The following is a 19,205-nucleotide window of genomic DNA, read 5'->3' on the forward strand; positions in this document are numbered from 1 at the left end:
TAAAAACAAAGTATCTATCCATTGGGAAATGGCTAAGCAACGTATGGTACATAAATGTGAAGAAAACTATTGTGCTGTAAAAAAATGATGAAGATGTAATCAGAGAACTGAAGAAAACTTGTATGAACTGATGCAAAGAAAAGTGAGTCAAACCAGGAGAAAAATAATAATATTGTAAAGTCAAACAACTTTGAAATATTTAAGAATTCTGATCAATATAATAACCAACCATGATTATAGAGGATTGATGATCTATTCTCTTCACCTCTTAACAGAAAAAGAGATTTAAGATGCAGAATGTAACATCTTTGGACCTGGCCAATATGGGAATTTGTTTGCCTGATAATGCATATTTGTTGCAAGGAATTTTTTCCTGCTTTTAAGTTGGGAGTGAGGTGGGAGGGAGAGAAAATAAATGCTTGTTTATCGGAAAAGAACGGAAAATGGAAAAAGACCAATTGAATGTAAGCTCCTTGAAGACATGGGCAATCTTTGCCTTCTTTTTTGTATGCCCAATGCTTAGTACAATACTCAGCACCTGTTATTGTTTTTGTTTGGTCGTGTCTGACTCTTTGTAGTGGAGTTTTCTTGGCAAAGACTCTGAAATTGTTTCCATTTCTGTTTTCAATGGATCAAGGTAAATAGGGATCAAGTGATTCCAGGGTTACATAGCTATTAAGTAACTGAGGTTGGATTTGAACTCAGATCTTACTGACTCCAGATCTAGTTCTATACATGGTGCCATGCAATAACCACACCCTGGACTGGGAGAGAGGAATACAAAGACAAAAAAGAAAAAAGAAAAGAAACAGCTCATGCCCTAAAGGAGTTGACATTCCACCAGGAGAGAGAGCATCTATAAGCATATGCATTTGCATAGGTAAATATTTCATCATGTAAGCACATAATATATATATATACAAAACAAACACATCAAATAATAAACATTTATGAAGGGATTACAATAAATGCATAAATACAGGTATCCCTTTCACATCAAGATCTTCGCATTGTGGATTGGTATAAGAAATTTAAAGGAAAATTTATGGGAGTTTTCTGGAAGTCAAAGACAAAGACATGTGAAAATCAGCAGATGACAGAAAATATTTAGGAATTCAGAAATGCATAAAATATGTGAATAGTATTGTTTAATATCACCATATTTACCTTTTAATGCCATAAACATACATAATTTGTTTTTGAAAATTAGAATAAGTAAAAAGTTAATTTTCATATTTATTTAATAAGTAAAGTTTTTCTCATGCAGTATTTTTATTTAACATTAACCTACATATAGCCTATGGTCAAATACTTAAACCAAATTTTACAATAAGGTACTGTCAACACCCCATAAAGAAAAAGAAAAAGAAAAAAAATTCAGACTTCTTTGGTATGAAGGGAGAGCCAACAATTTTATGTGGAGTTTCTAGAACAAGGCCACTACACCTCTAACCCCCTGTGAAAGGGAAGGAATCCCTGTTCAAGGTAATTTGGGGGTGGGTCATGACACAAGCAACTTAGAGTGTCAAGGGTCATTGATAAGCAGGAGAGAGTCCAAGGGAAAGTTACCAGGATGGGAAAGAGCCTCCAGATCATGCTCAATACAGCCCATTCCACTTTGGGATAATTTAAATTATTAGGAACATTTTTCTGGATTTCAAGGCAAAATCTCCTTTTTTGCAGTCTCCTCTCACTCTTAATTCTGGAGTTTGGTGATGAATAGTAAAAATGTAATCTTTAATTAGGAGGGCAGTTGAATCTCAGCAATACATTGTTTTACTGACATTCAGGAAAGTCCACTGACCCAACAATTAGGATGTGGCATCCGGAAAAAAAAAGGGGAAGGGGGTGGTCAAGACTGTGTTAAAAATAAATATATAATGCCCAGGACAAGAGAAGTGATAACCCTACTACAATCAGTCATCAAGGAACTAGGGGGATGAGAGGGAAGAAGATATTAATTATAGAGAAGAGAAAGCTGAGGTGCGAAGGGAGGAAAATGAGGTGAGCAGGTGATATCCTTTGAAAGGATATCAGTGGACAAGGGGCTGTCTCCTCATTCCTACCTCCCACCACCAGGCATCTAGTGTCATAGATAGAGTACAGTTCCAGTTATTACTCTGCAGCTACTACTACTACTACTTATATTTATACTATTACTATTATTGTTGCTGCCACTACTATTATTACTACTATTGCTACTACTGTTACTACTACTGCTACTGCTACTGCTACTGCTACTATTACTGCTACTGTTGCTACTACTACTGTTACTACTGCTACTATTGCTACTACTATCACTACTTTTACTACTGCTACTATTGCTATTACTGCTACTACTGTTACTACTACTACTGCTGCTACTACTACTACTATTACTGTTACTATTGCTACTACTGTTACTACTGCCTCTATTGCTGCTACTACCACTACCACTACTTCTACTACTGCTACTACTATTGCAGCTACTGCTGCTGTTTGCTGCTGCTGCTACTACCGCTACTTCTATGACTATTTTCTACTACGCAGATGAGGAAACTATCTAAAAGATGTTAAATGACCTGCCTAGGGTCCTACAAGTAGATAGTGTTTGAGGTGGATCAAACCCAAGTCTGAAATGTAGGTTATATTATTATTATTATTCCTATTTTTCAGAGGAGGAAACTGAGGCTGCCAAGAGGAATTAAGTGACTCAACCATTGTCACAGCTGATACAAATATCTGAGGCTATTTAAACTCAGGTCCTCCTGATTCCAAGACTGATTCTTTTTACACTGTAGCTACCTAGCTGCTTCATTATATATAGAAAGAGTTGATGACTCTTAATAGAATGGAAGTCAGAGATAAATGAATGGGATGAGTAAATCTCAAATTAGGAAGATTTTAATTCAAATTCTACCTATGCTTCTCTAGGAAATTCTCTAAGATTGTATTACAGAGGGACAGCTAAGTAACAAAGTGAATATAATAAGGCTAGGCCAGGAGTTGGGAGGACCTGGATTCAAAATTGACCTTAGTCACTTCCTATCTGTATGACTGGACAAGTCACCTAACTTCCATTGCCTAGCCCTTGCCACTCTTCTGGCTTAGAATTGGTAATAATACAAAAGAGAAAGGTTTAAACAATTAAAAATAAATAAAAAGATTACGTTACAGAATAGTTGCTGATCTTCAAAGGTAGAAGGAGTTTTCTCACTATAGAATTGTCTGTACTAAGAAATCTTGGGTTCAGACCAAAAAAATTCAATTCATATTTCTTATATATACTCACTGTAAATAACATCCATGTGGAACTGGCTTCACTTGCATCTTAATTATCTGTAACTTAACAGATAATAAATCTTGGAGGATTGAAAAGTTAAGTAACTTATACAAGGTCATAAAGATAGTGTCAAAAAGAATTTTGAATTCTAGGTATCTCAAACTCCAAGTGAACACTCTAATGTCCTAGGACAGAATGACCTGCCTACTGTAAATAACTGACATAAAAGGGTTACATCACATGATATTTGGCAGCACAATAAAATAGAATGTCTTTTGACTAAAGTCTCACTTACCAACAGATGATTTGTTGCTGCCCTCCTCAAATGAGTTTTGAAAAAAAATCCCTTTCCCTGGGCCATTATTTCTCCAGCCATCAGGACAGACTCAATAAATTCTCTCCTGATCTGGACATCCTGTAGTTCAGAGATACCATTCATGGAGGGAAGGGAAGAAGAAGAAGAAACAGTCATGAAGAAAGCAGTGCAAAGTTGGCCACTTAGTGAACAAGCAGGATCCTTACTCTATGTACTTGTATAAACATACATGTGTATGTTTTGTGTTTAGTCATGTTTTTAGTTATGCCTGACTCCTCATTGACCCCATTTGGGGTTTCTTTAGCAAAGGCACTGTAGTGACTTGTCATTTCATTCTCCAGCTCATTTTTATAAATAGGAAACTGAGTCAGAGTTAAGCGATTTGCCCTATGTCATAGATTTAGTAAGTGGCTGAGGTCAGATTTGAACTCAGGAAGATGAGTCTTCCATTGTGCCATTCAGCTGCCCCCTCATACAGTCTGCACTGTAGACAAATATAAAGGGTGCTAGATTCAATAAATTAGAATGAAACTTAGTTCTGGTCCTAGATTTGCCAATATGAACTCTGATGCTAGAAATCTATGCAGTCCCAAACAGTTCACATTGTAGAGTTTTATGATTCTATCTTAGCCAGTTCTAGCACTCACAAAGCTTTTCTGTCAGCACTTCATAGAATCATAAAATTTAGCTCTGGAATGTACCTTGGGCATTGGCTAATCCTATCCCATCATTTTATAAAAGAAGAAACAGATCTACTAGAGTGAAACGATTTATTTATTCAAGGTGACAGTCAGAGGCAGAGTTGGGACTAGATCCCAGATCTTGGAGAAGCATAAATTTAGAGTTGGAATGGACCTCAAATATCCAAAGCTTTGATTTTACAGAACATCCCATTTACTCTTCATATGTCTTTTATGTATATAGTTGCTTGCATGTTGCCACCTCTATTAGACTGTAAGTTCCTTGAAGAAAGGCACCCTTTTGCTGCTTTTCTTTGTGTTTTCATTGCTTAGTGTAGTGCTTAGTACCAAAGAAACACTTAATGATATTCGTTGATGTGACCATAGAGGAGGATACTAGCCTAGCAGGAATAAATGACTTCCAGGTAGTAAAGAACAGAGTCAAGCTGCAAATAAGTGTGGTTCAATCCCTTTTATTTCCCATGAGTGATCAAAATGTCTTATAGAGTCCTCAAGGTTCTCTATCCCTTCCATGAGCCAAGTTGGTGAACTTGACTCATCCAAAGGTACATAACATTGTTAAGACTCTTTCTGATAGCTCACACTTCCTTCAACAAATTATAGCTAATAGTTTGTTACCAATAATAACGAATATTCATAGCTAGCATTTATATAGTGCTTTAAGGTTTGCAAGTCATTTAAAAACATCATCTCATTTTATTTTCACAGTAGCCCTGAAAGGCAGGTGCTATTATTGTCTCCATTTTATAGGTAAGGAGACTTGTCCAGGGTCACAGAACTGAGTCAGATTTGGACTTGGATCTTCTTAACTCCAGCCTCAATTCTCAATCCATTGTTCCACCTAGCTGCCTCAGTTTCTTCACTTGATATGAATTGTAGAGCATTTACTTATATGCTCTTTACTTATATATGACTTACAGGGCAGCTTGTATTGAAGCAGTTGACTATCTTTTCAATGATTTCATTTTCCACAATAGGAAGCAGCTGTTCTTTGGGGACTAGTAGAAGTACCTTCTGATAACTGTGAAGTAGGAGCTGAGTCATTTCCTTGCAGGTAGGAACCTGGAAGTTCCAAAGGAATGCATGAAGAGAAGAGATCAGATGCCTGAGAAATGTCCTCTCTTTTCCAACCTAATGAAGATGCTTCAATATTCTGTTCTTCTAACAATACCATCCCCATGATTATATCCTGTCCCCAGGGATCATTACAAAAGCTCTTTACCACAGTAGCCTTCCCATTCTATGTTCTTCCACTCTCTGAGATTATATCAGTTTTATCTGGTATATTTCTTCTTTATACATGACATTATATATTAAATATATTTATATATGTTATATCTATCACATGTGATATGTATTATAGATAATGTATATAGCATACATATATGTATAAACATATTTGTACACACATATTCTACCTCCTTGAATAATGGACTATACATACTCTGGTTAAATTTGTCATCTTTGAAATAATTCCAATAAGAGTGAGATTCAGGCCTTATATGTCATTTCTCCCTTCACTATAAAAATTCTTTCTTGGATGCCTCTTTTATGTGAAATAAATTTCCCCATTCTACCTTCCTTTTCTCCTCCCAATACATTCCTCTTTCTCATCTCATTTTTTAGATTATCCCACCATAATTGACTGTTTGTGTTTAAGTATGTACATATTTCCCCATTTAGATTGGAAACCCTTTGAGAGAAGAACTATTTTTGTCCTTATTTGTATCCCCAGCACATAGAAGGAAAACCGCCCTATTATCTTAGATCCAGAGGGCAAAACAGAAATAGAAAGAATTCACTGATCACCTCCTGAAAGAGATCCCCAAATGAAAATTCCCTGGAATAGTATAGCCAAACTCCAGAGTTCCCAGGGCAGGGAGAAAATAAAAACACATTCAAATATTATGGAGCCAGTGTCAGAATCACTCAAGATTTAGCACCTTCTATTTTAAGGAGTAGAGACCTTAGGATATGATATTCTAGAAGGCAAAGGATCTAGGATTACAACCAAGAACATTTTTCTCAGAAAAACAGTATATTTCAGAAAGAAAAATTCATATTTAATAAAATAGAAAATTTCAAGCACTCAAGATAAAAAGACCAGAGCTGAATAGAAAATTTAACATTCAAACATAAGACACAAGAAAAGCATGAAAAGGTAAACATGAAAGACAAGACTCAATAAAGTTAAACTATTTAACATTCCTATATGGGAAGAGAACACATGCAATTCCTATGAACTTTATCATTACTTGGATAGTTAGAAGTAATACATGTAGATAGAGTATAATATAGGATATATAGTCAGTCAGTTATTTTGGAATGAAAATTTAAAAAATGAAGAAGTGAGAAAGAAGAATGTATTAAGAAGAGGAAAGGGAGGTAGAATGGGGAAAATTATCTCACATAAAAGAGGCATCCAAGGAAGAACTTTTATTATGGAGGGAAAAATGAGAGGGGTGACAGACAAGGACTGAATCTTACTCTCATAATTTCAAAGAGGGAAGAATATATATGTATATATAAGTATACACACAGACACATATGATTATATATGTACATTTATGTGTATATTCATATGTGTTTCTATCTATATGTCTATAAACATATGTAGTTGGGTTTAGAAAGCTGTTTTACTCAACAGAGAAATAAGAAGAGCAGGAGATAAAAGAAAGGGCAGAATGATAAAAAAGAGAAGGGTAGATTAAGGGAGGCAGTGATCAGAAGCTATGTGGCCCAGGCCAAGTCATTTAACTCATCTCTACTGGACTTTCTTGATTATCCAGTAGAAACTCCACCCCTACTTCACATACTGGAAGTGTTTGGCATCCCTGAGCATTCACTTTCTGATCAACTCATTCATCCAGGAACTTTAGGACCCAGGCCAAAGATGTCTTCATTCCTCTTGAGGCTGTATTATTTTCTCCAAAGGTTTTCTCTACCATACTTGCATACCATATTCTCTCTCTCTCTCTCTCTCTCTCTCTCTCTCTCTCTCTCTCTCTCTCTCTCTCTCTCTCTCTCTCTCTCTCTCTCTCTCTCTCTCTCTCTCTCTCTCTCTCTCTCTCTCTCTCTCTCTCTCTCTCTCTCTCTGTCTCTCTCTCTGTCTCTCTCTCTCTCTGTCTGTCTGTCTCTGTCTCTCTGTCTCTGTCTGTCTTTCTCTGTCTCTCTGTCTCTCTCTGTCTCTGTATGTGTGTATGTCTGTCTGTCTGTCTCTGTCTCTCTGTCTCTGTCTCTGTCTGTCTCTCTCTCCTCTGTCTCATGTGTTTTTCCCCCCTGATTTGAATGTAAGCTCTGAGATTGTTTTTCTGCTGCTATTTGTATTCCCAGCTCTTAACATTGTACCTGTCATATTTGGTTAGTTATTTCAGTCAAGTCCAGCTCTTCATAGTTAAATCCTTTATAAATGTTTCTTGACTGACTGACTCAGTGCTCTAGGCAGTTCTCTAAGATTATAACTTGCAGAGAAGGTGCTGATCTGAATTTGTAAAGGAAGTCAATTTATCTCTATCACATTGTAATCAGAGGTCTAGTTCCTACTCTTGTGCCTCAGAAGTATTCTGAGAAGAATTCTGAGAGAACACACTTTGAGAGAGGGTATCCAAGGAAAGTGCTATTAAAGATAATTAGAGGAATTAGGCAGAACAGGTAACCCAAGCTGGGAAAAGGTATGATTCATCATTAGGCTCTGTGTATCAGTTATTTCAGTTCTTTAAATGAACAGAAAATGAGCTATGTGCTAATAGGAACTTGGTGGGAGCACCAAGTTGAGGTCTGATATTTGACATTAGGAACAAAAGCAGTTTTTTTTTTATGGTCCTTGGAAGGAATGGTCATGAGAAAGATCCCTAGGAATAGTCCAGTAGCCATCAAGATGCATTGTATCTAAGGCAGTGATGGTGAATCTTTTAGAGACAGAGTATTGAGCCCTACCCTCACCCCCAGACCATTTGCCATGCCCCTACCCTTTTTACCCCACACAGAGGAGGGAGAAAGCACTCCCATCGGGGTGCTGGGAAAAGGGGCAGATAAATTGAGGAATGTCTCCAGGAAGTGTAGAGAGGGGAAGGGGAGTGGCCTGAGCACTCTGCTCCCTTCCATCTCTGCCTCCTGTGAACCACTCACCTTACCCTCTGTGTATTCCCATTGGACTGCTGGATAGAGTGGTGATGGATATGAAAAATTGTCATCAGGCCTGGTAAAGAGGGGGAGGAGAGCATCTCCTCCTGAGTCCCTTTGCTTTTATAGTAACAAATTGGGGAGGTGGTGGACACATGGCCACAGAGAGTACTCTGCATTCCATCTTTGGCATCTGAGCCATAGGTTCACCATTACTGATCTAATGAAACTTTGTTGTTATTGTTGTTGTTGTTGTTGCTCAGTCATTTTTCAGCCACATCCATCTGTTTGTGACCACATTTGGGTATTTCATAGCAAAGGTACTAAAATTGTTTGCCATTTCCTTTTATATAGTTCACTTTATAGATTAAGGAACTGAGACAAACAAGGTTAAGTGACTTGCTCAGGGTCTTCCAGTTAGTAAGTGTATGAGATCAGATTTGAACTCAGGAAGAGGAGTTCAGACCCAATACTCTACTGAATTACTTAGCTTTGAAGGTGGCAATCAAGACATTACATGAAAGACTTGAACTTTAATATGCCACCTTTAGTGAATTTGCCTTAAGCCAATCAAGTAGATAGAACTTTCAACAGTCCAGAGCTATAGTAATCTACTAAAAGGAATGATGCACATGATTGCAAAGTCACCAAAGATATAATAACAATGATACATTTAGAAAATACAATGCAAAAGTGCATACTTATCTCATAGAGAGGAAGCCAGGGGCTGAAAACCTATATTTCCTTCTATAGGTTATCTGAGGGGAGGGAGACCCAAGGACAAAAGGAGAAGTGAGAGTAAAAATGAGGGAATAGATACCCCTCAGTTTCAAGAAGGAAAGAGGAAAAAAAAAAGCTGACGTGGGACTGAGAAATAAACCCTAGATAGTGGTAGAAGGTTCTGTTTTAATATAGGTAAGAAATTCTGCCCTTGCCCTTCCCATCTCTGACCCTACATTGGTATATTAAAAACATGAGAACATAGGATGTTCCCATACCTTGGAATAATCTCTCTATCCCCCCTTCTATTTGAAAATTTTAAGTTGGATCCTTTTTTCAAGGCCCAGCTCAAGTCCTACTTCTTTTGTAAAACATTCAATCTTCCCCGTTCTTGGCATTCTTTTTCTTTCTCTACATTCCCATAGTACTTATGATATAATGTATTCTTTAAAAGATATTTTTCAAGTACTGTACATAAGCTACTTCATTTGAGTCTTGCAACAAACCTTTGATTTGTAAATATGCCCATCTTATAGTCAAGAATACTAAAACTCAGAGAGGATTAAAGATTTGCCCAGGGTCATATAGCTAATCTTTCCACTGATTTCTAAGCTTAATTTTTTCCTGTCCTATTATATTGTCCCTCTATAAGTCTATTAATTTTATATTTCATTAGGTACTACTTTATATTGTTGGCTATGTTTTTATATGTATAGATCCTATTCCACCAGCTAGACAATAATCTCCTTGAGGCTCAAAGACTATGTCTTCTTTAATATAATTGCAGAATTTCAGAGTTGGAAGGGATTCATTAGCCAACTTGTCCAAAATCTATATGAAAAGAAATCCCCTGCCCATCATTTGGGGAATGTCTGGAAAAGTTGTGGAATTTGATTGTGATGGAATACTACTGAATTCTAAGAAATGATGAAGGGAATGCTTTCAGAAAAAACCTTTACCTGGGAAGATTAGTATGAACTGATGCAATGTGAAGCAAGCAGAACCAGGAGAAAATTGTTCACAGCAACAGCAAATTGTAATGATAATCAATTGCATTAGCTACTCTGATCAGCATAATTCCAAAGGATTCATGATGAAAAGTGATATCCACCTTGCAGAGAACTGATGAACTCTGAGTGCAGAATGAAGCATTTTTTTCACTTTATTTTTCTTGTTTTGGGGGTAGGGGGGTTGTTGTTACAACAGGGCTAATGAGAAAATATTTTCCATGGCTTCATATGTATAATAGATATATTGTTTGACTTTTCAGTCTGAGAAATATGCCCTAGGGAGCGGTGGGAGGGTTCTGGTGGTTTAACATAGGCAAGACTTTCTACCCCTTCCCTCCCAACTTCTGACCCTATATTGGTATATTAAAAACATGAGAACATAAGAATTAGCCTCCCTTTGCCTCCTCCTACATGAATAACTCAGTCTCAGGCTGGATTTGACTTCTCAGTGGGTGAGGGAGAAACTGAAGGGAGGAAAAGAATTTTGAACTCCTAATAAAAAATTGTTAAAGATAAATAAACATTAAAAAATGAATTCTTATTATAACAGGTTTAAGAAGTCATCATTCCGTCTCTGAAGACTTAACATTTTTAAATAGATCCAATTGTTAGGAAGTTTTCCTGACTCCAAATTCTCTCCTATATTTACCCTCTCTGCAATTTCTACCTTTTCCTCCTAATTCTGCCTTTCTGGGGTCAAACAGAACAAGACACATCTTTCTTTCCTTGGGAATACTCTTCAAATACTCAAAGATAAGTATCAGTATTTCCCCTGACTAAGACCTCTCTTTTACAGTATAAAATCCCAAGTTCCTTCCACTGGATATGTATATGACATACATTCAAGTCCGTTCAACATCCTAGCTGCCCTTCTCTTAATGCCCTCCAATGTATCAATGCCCTTCCTGTCTGGGTACAATCTGAATACAACCTTCTGGTTGTGGGCCAAAGCAGAGTAAATCTATTTTTCCTTTATTCCAGGATGCTATGTCTCTTTTCCCCAAACCTTGATAATAGGCATTCAATCATGGGTTGCTGCTGTTGTTGTTATTCAGTCATGTCTGACTTTTTATGACCCCATTTGGGTTTTTTTTTGGCAAAGATACTAGAGTGGTTTGCTGTGTCCTTCTCTAGCTCCTTTTCCAGATGAAGAAACAGAAATCAACAGGGTTAAAAGTCTTGCCTGGGGTAACACAGCTTGTAAATATCTGAGGCTGGATTTGAACTCAGGTTTTATGAATTCTAACCCCAGCACTCTATCCATTCTGCCACCTTGTTGAAGTTTTGCAATACTATTGCAATATGAGATGTAAATTCTCTACTATGTACAAGGTTCTGATCAAGGCACAGGACTTGGTTGAGACATTAAAGAAATGAGTAAGATAACATTGGATTTGGGGATCAAAGAACCTGGGTTTAAATCCCAGCACTACTCTATTACATCAGTTAAGTCACTTAATCTCTGAGAGTTTCAGTTTCCTCATCTGTAAAATTATAACAATGTTATGTTGACCTTTCTTGGTAAAAATACTGAAATGGTTTGCCATTTCCTTCTCCAGCTCATTTTACAGATGAAGAAACTGCAGAAAACAGGATGAAGTGACAGCTAGCAAATGTCTGAGGTCAGATTTTAACTGGGGCTTTCTTGACTCCAGACCCAATGCTCTATCCACTGTGCCACCTAGTTGTATAATAATAAAAAATCAGTCTAAACGACTTTACTTTGTAAATTTGTATAAACTCCCTAGTTTGGCTTTTCTAAATTATCACCATCTTTTTTTTTTCATTATTAAACTTGTCTTTGTACCTTCAGTGCTTAGCATAATGCCTGAAACAGAGCAAGACTTAATAAATATTTGTTGGTCAATTGATTCACTGGTCTTGACCCTCAAAGAACAGGGACCACATTTCTGTGATTGGGACTGAGGGGGGAAGGGAGTTGTCAACAGGACAACTCCCATTTCCCTCTTCCCTGACTAGGTTTTGTAACTAGAGAAACATGAAAGGGAAAAATGAACTCATTACCTCCAAGTAGTACAGCATCTTTCCATCATGCAGCTTGTCAATAAGCATTGCCATCCTTTCCAAGTTTTCTAGTGCCTCCTGGAGGTGGCCAGAAGCCCAGATTCCCACTCCATGAGCAAATCCCTGAAAAATAAACTTGCAATATTATTGGAAAAAGGTAACAGAGAGGTGGCATTTTGGAATATAGAGTTCTGGACAGAAAATCAGGCAGTCTGATTCTCTCTTCCTGGCTTCACTAACAAGTAGCTGTTTGACCTGAGGGAAATCATTTTATCTCTTAGAGACTTAGTTTTCTCTTTAAATGGAGTCAGGGAGCGCTAAGATCTTGCCCATTTCTAACACTTTATGACCTCAAGAAGCTTCTTAAAAACTACTCTGATCATTTGCCCTCGGGTTTCAAAGTCTTCAAATGTCCTAGACTCCCCTCCCTGAAAAAAACCCAAGTTTCTTTTTCTTACTCAAGACCCTCTAGAGCCAAGCTCAATGGACTTTACCAACGTGTCCCCTACTGGCACCATCACAAACACTTTTTTTCAGTCAAACTGGGTTGCCATATCTGGAGATTCTTAAATTCTTTGTTCATGATTTTGCTTCCTCAAATGCTTTCCCCACTTAGTCCCATTTGTACGATTCCTGCCAAATATTCAAGACAGAATACATTTTCTCTTAAATCAAATATTCCTGGATCTTCCTCTTTTCTATCCCTACTTTAAGAAGTTGACTTTTCCTTCCTTTGAACTAATAGAATTTTTCCATCTTTCTTTTGGGACCGATCATATTCTAATTTATATTATATGTAAGAGAGGAAAATGTAAAAAAGAGAAATCAGATCCATTGGAGCAAGAAGCAGCCCACACAGGGGAAGGACAGAAAGGAAAAAAAAAAACCCCTAAGATTCTAGGGAGAAAACAGAAGCTGTGTGAACTCAAAACTGCCAACTCCACTCCACTCCTCCAGATGGGAGCCTGAGAAAAGGATCTCTGAGGCTGGGGATAACCCTGTTTCCTAGTAAACCCCTGAATCTCTTATTCAGCTCAAATACTCTCCAAGGATTATTCTCCACCTCTCTATCCCCAATTTGTCCTGAACTCCATCATCCTAACCAGATTAGCTGGCATCTGACCAGAAGAGGGGTTGAGGCTGAGAGCCTGGACACCCCCTGAGATTTGGGGGTGTCAGTCTGCCAGCCAATATGGATTCCTGCTACCCACTCACCTCATTCAGTACCTTCATTCATCCCTTCTCTGGGTGATTCCAATTAGAAGTGTTATTACTTACATCAGGTCTGTCTGCTTTTTGACACAAAAGGGGACTGAAGATTTGGGGAGAACTATACATCTCCCCAAAAAGTAGGATTAGCTCAAGACCCTGGGGAACCAACAACTATATCCAAAGGACAGTCCTCTCCCTTGGGCTGAGGAGTAAACTGAGGTCTTAAAGGGAAGAAGTGGCAGTTGGGGTACTGGAAGAACTCAGAGGCAGGAAAGTCTATCCTGCCTCTCCACAATAACTGAGGTCAAGAAGGGAGGCAGTGAATCACTTCACCAAAGCTTTTGCCTATAAGCTAACCTCCACTTTCCAGACCCACTCTCTGAGGAGACATATTTAGTCCCTCAAGGAGACCTAACCAGGTTACTTTTCACAAAGGGAAGGGAGTGGAATATCCATCCCTTTCTCCTCTCATTCTCTCAATTCTTTCTCTCCTTCTCTCCAGTTCCCCAGTGTAGGTGGGTAACCTTCCTGACTGGCCATTTATTAAATATAGTTATCTGTATTTAATAATAATGATAACAATAATAACAACTAGAATCTATATAGTGCTTTAAGGTTTGTGAGGTACTTTATTTTTACCTCACATTCTTCCTTTTCTTTGCAGTTTATGGATTCAAGGCAAGTCCAAAGATGGTCCTCACTGCTTTTACAGTTTACTAACTTCTGAGCAATTCCCCAAGATTGGTAGAGAAAACTCTGCAAAGATAGAGGACAGTATTGACTATTCAGTTTGAATTTGAACTGTGAGACTGAAAGAAAGCAGAAGTAGACATCCAGTAGAAGTAAAACAAACAAAATAGAGGTGTTCTCTGGTCTTTGTTCTCTACTCTCCATCCTGTTAAGAATATCTACTTGTAATAACATGGAAATAGGCTTTGAACAATGATACATGTATAACCCAGTGGAACTCCTTGTCAGTTCTGGGAGGGGAAAGGGAAGGGAGAGAAAGATCATGAATCATGTAACCATGGAAAAATATTCTAAATTTAGAATTAAGCTTAAAAATATTTGTATAGTCTTTAAAAAAGATTAGAAAAACTTACCTTTCATTTTAGAATCAGTACTGTGTATTGGTTCTAAGGCAGAACAGTGGTAAGAGAGAGGTAATGGGGGTTAAGTGACTTGCCCAGGGTCATACAGTTAGGAAGTGTCTAAGGCCAGATTTGAGCCCAGAACCTTCCATCTCTAGGCCTAGCTCCCAATCCATTGAACCACCTAGCTGCCCCCAGTATTTGTGTATTCTATACTCATATATCAAGTCCTGGAAAATCATAGCACCACCAAAATGGGAAGTATAAACACTCTATGGAGTTTGGCCAAACCATTCAAACAGAAAAAAAAAATTGGCTGAAAAATACATATTATAATATTCAATTAGTTCAAATACTTCAAGGTCTTTGATGTATTTATATGTTAGTCAGAAGACAAAAACATACAATTAACTGATTCCAGACCTGAACAAGAGTAGGAAAATGGAGTGTATTTTAATAATACCAAACCTCTTCCTGAAGCAAAAGTCATTCAATTAGAAATTCAAGAAGCATTTTAAAGTGCAAGGCATTATTGAATACTGAAGAAATGGAAAGGAAAATGAAACAATCATTGTCTTCAAAGAGCTTACATTTTCCATTAGTTTTTTCCCATTGTTGGGTACATGGGTGGTTTCCATTTTTTTTGTTATGAATAGTTGTTATAAATGGTTTTAGTAAAGATAAATCCATTTTTCTATCTTTTGATAACATTCTTAGGGCATGATACTAGTAGAGGGATCACTAGGTCAAAGGTTGTGAATAATATTTTTGCTCTTCCTTTTAAATGTCATATTTGTTTGTGAAAAAGTTATACCAGTTCAAAGTTCCACCACCAATGCATTAGAGTGGTGACTTGACAAAGACAAAAGTCGTGGGATGGTTCCAGCTGAAGGCAAAAGCAGAAATTCTTAATTTTGTATGTGTCTTGGGGCTCATTTGGTGGTCTAGTGAAGCCTAGGAAACTCTTTTCAAAATGATATTTTGAAAGAATTGAAGAAAGTGCTAAATTTCAGTTAGAAGTTAGTGAAAATAAAGATGTATTTTTCCCCATTCAAGATCACATGCCTCTTGAAATCTATCCACAAATTCCAGGTTAAGATCCTTGACTTACAATAATGAGCCACCTAAGACCCAGTCTCCCTTTCCCTATTTTCTGAAGGAATTATGATATTGAACAGTGATTGGAGGGATTCCTCTAGATGGCCCTTGAACATCTGGGATTGGGCCAAGGGAAAACCTTGAGAGCAGTGGTCAAAGAGTATTGAGTGGCTTTAGGATACTGATTGTTCAGGGAAATTCCAAAATATTAAGTTGAAATTTTTCTAATATATGAAGTTGTAAGAATTGAATATTTCTACCCAGATATGTATTTTATAAAGTTTATTGGAAAGGGTAGACAATCATTCCTATAAGTAACCTGACCATGTGGTCCCTAGCTTGCATGTCTTTTCCTCCATCCCTCTCACCTGCCTGCTCTGTTCCCAACTTCTTCCTTCTTCATTCTCTTCTCGGTTCTACCCGCCCCCCAAAGCTTGACTTTTATTGACATACATCACATAGAGGGCTCCAACCTGGCTCAACTGTGTTATTTCAGGAATGTTTGATGGACAGGCCAAGCTACTCAGGAGGGGGAGGGAATGAATTGCCTTGACACAAACCCCCCTCAGTGATCCATTGGGAGATCCATCTCTCCAATGGATCATTTAAATATAACTATCTTATAACTCGAATTACCTTCTTGCTAAAAGTGCATATAATACTGTGATTTTCTAAGAGGAAGTTACAATAGTTAGAGATGAGAGTAAAATACAAAAAATGATTGATAGACGCATTGACAAAATGTCAATTAGGGGACAGTCCCCTTTGGCATAAGAGTTTACATTCAGAATAAATATGTTCAACCCCCTTCAATTCAGATCATCATATCCCAAAGTTTAGTCTGGATCTTTTGATGCAGTGTGTGGCTTCTTCAAGCATCTTTATAGCACCTTCTCCAAAAGGATCCACTTTCTTGATTTGAGGTGTTGGCAAGTTTCTTTTCCTGAAATTTCTCCAAAAAATTTTAAATCTTCATTTTGGGATAATTACACAATCCCCCCTGAGGAGGGTCTTGACCAACAACAGAATCACAATGGGATACATGACTGAGTTATGAGGTATATGAAACAATTGTAAAAAGAAAAACAAAACAAAAAAAATCCCAAGTAAAAGCATAAAAATGAAATTCTGTATAAAAATAATAAGTACATAAATGATAAAAAAATCTTATGTGTATAAAATTCTGTGTAAAAATATAATAAACCTGTAACAGGTTCTTAAATCACAGTAAGGCTCTATTAAAATTATTTATGTCCCACAAGCCTGTAGGACAATAGCAGCAATACAGTACTTTACCCATTTACAGCCAGAACTACAGAAAATTGTCAAACTATAAAAGAGAAAGGACTAAGTTTTAGCAGCAAATGGGAAAAAAAATCATTCCTTGGTCTGATTTTACCATCACTATAAGGGATAAGGGGAGCCAGGATGATAGCCAACCTTAGATACTTGACTCAAAGTATTAAATATGGGGTGTTGTTCAAGGGAGTCCTGTATCTTAACATATGTCAAGTGCTGCAACCTTGATTCTCACATTAGGTTCAACTCCTTTCACATTGGCATTGAAGTTCAACTATCCTCCCTGGATTGGATTTGGTCTTTTTTGACCTCATGCTATTTGGCACTGTATATTGACTCTTTTGTTCCCTTCTCCTGGAGTCAGACATAATCATTCAACAAAGTCCCATAACATTTATCAATAAATGGCAGGTTTCCATAGTCAAAAGCTTCTGGATATACATATTACTAGGGCTAATAGATACCATAAACATACTGTAAACTCTATCCTTCAAGTAAAAAAAAAAAACATTAATGCTGATTTCATGTACTTCAAGTATCACCAAGGTTAGGAAAAAAGAAAGAAAAAAAATCAAATATCATATTACAAACATAAGAGAAAAAATAATTTAAAAAATCATAATATCACAGTTCACATTCCATGTGACAATATGCTAGCCAAGCAGAGTTATCACTCTTAATTGGCCAGGATCCAAGTGTGAATGTACATAATTTTTTCACCAGGTAAAAACCTTTTAAACACAATAGTACAAGAACTAATACAGATTCAAAAAAGTACCAAAATTCCCAAAATTATAAGAGCCCATTTAAGGATAATTGCAAACAAACCAACTAGCATTATGATTCACATGAGTTGCTGTGTGACATTCAAAAAACCTATGAACACATGAATATTTGTCACAAGTTCTACAGATGTAGCCAATTTTTCTACCTTGGCAAAGATATAATTAACAAAGTCTATTATTATAATCATTCCAAAATTTGGTGGGAGAGAAACCCAGAAAAAAACCTCTGTACTTTTGATGAAGAGTTGCAAATATAAGAAATCCATTTCAAATATACTAGGCTTCACAGGAAAATCATTCCCACCTCCTGGATGAGATTACAACACACCACAGGGTAACTAAGCCACATGGGCAACTCCATCCCTCTTGGTGTAAGACTGAAACAGTGTAACATAACTGTCTCCAATATGTCCCACCAATTTTCAGGTGGAGCCAAGGACTAAAAAGCAAAAATCACTTCAGGTGTGTCATCCATTACATTTACAATAAATGCAGAGATGGGAAAATGCAACAATACCATTTCACTCTACTTCAACTACAAATGGATTTTTACCTCTTGTTACAATTCAAGAGGCAGGCAAATAAATGATCAGTCAGAGGTAGGGATGCTCCCAAATATATGAAAATCAATTTTGAAGACTCATGAAAATCAGTTTAAATTATTAGACAATTAAATTCTCCAAAACTTGTATACAGGTTGAAACCAGTTTGATGGAGTCCATCCATTGGCTCTGTGTGACAATTAACAAAGGCAAAAAAAGGAACAAAATTCTGTTTATGGGCTTTTTACAAAGATATTCTTCTATAATACAATCATAGTCATAGAGGAGATACAAATATAGAAACACAGTGTAGCAGAACATTTCAATTTTGATAACTTATGAAGTAGTTAAGAGTAAATTACATGTATCCTGTATTTAGAATTGAGTTATAGAGACTTCTTCATTCTGGGAAGGGGAACAAACTGCAACAGTTAATATCAATAAGGCAATTAGGTCTGAAGAGGCTTGAAAATTCACCTCCAGACTCCTTGAAGTTCCTTCCCCTCCCAATTACCATCATTCATCACAATCTCTTTGTCCTCACATCCAGGGTCCTCCATACTGAGGGGAGTTCCCACATGTTTGGGTGTGAGTCTTGATTTGCCTCATTCGAATAATTATTCCTCCTATTAATATCATTATTCCTGAAACTTCTATTCCTATTTTCCTGATTTCTCTTATTGCAATTCATAATTACATGCTCCACTTTTCCACAAAAATAACATGTTAGTGGTTGTTTTGTGAATTCTTGTAAGGGAGCTATGATCTCTCCTTGCTTTACGTTCACAATTGTTTCAGTTAATTCTTTTATTTCCTTCCTCAATGTCTCTACTAAAGTAGCATTCTCCTTATCCTTCTCAGCCTGTTTAGAAGTCAATTCATTCATTTCCTTCCTTAATGCTTCCACTAAATCAGTGTTCTCCTCCCTTTCCTCATGTCCCCACCAAAGCATAAACTTCTACCCTTTTTAATTCTTCAAGGTCCATAGTAGACCAATTTGGACATCTACTCATACAATAATT

At 37.0% G+C, this 19,205-nt stretch overlaps 1 protein-coding gene across 5 annotated transcripts in view; it reads right to left on the reverse strand.

The window, feature by feature from the left end:
* Positions 1–19,205, reverse strand: part of LOC103096394 (maestro heat-like repeat-containing protein family member 1) — a 143,553-nt gene that overhangs the window by 59,105 nt on the left and 65,243 nt on the right. For all 5 annotated transcript variants that reach the window (XR_008916557.1, XM_056818348.1, XM_056818347.1 and 2 more), the window contains 4 exons: positions 14,008–14,124; positions 12,157–12,279; positions 5,198–5,341; positions 3,558–3,677 (listed from right to left, as the gene is read on the reverse strand). Coding sequence is in view for 4 of the 5 variants with exons in the window: in XM_056818348.1 (XP_056674326.1) it covers positions 3,558–3,677; positions 5,198–5,341; positions 12,157–12,279; positions 14,008–14,124 (504 nt within the window). In the remaining variant the exon portion in view is untranslated. The remainder of the gene's footprint in view (positions 1–3,557; positions 3,678–5,197; positions 5,342–12,156; positions 12,280–14,007; positions 14,125–19,205) is intronic.

This window comes from Monodelphis domestica, chromosome 2 (genome assembly GCF_027887165.1).
Source record: "Monodelphis domestica isolate mMonDom1 chromosome 2, mMonDom1.pri, whole genome shotgun sequence".
Taxonomy (NCBI): Eukaryota; Metazoa; Chordata; class Mammalia; order Didelphimorphia; family Didelphidae; genus Monodelphis; species Monodelphis domestica.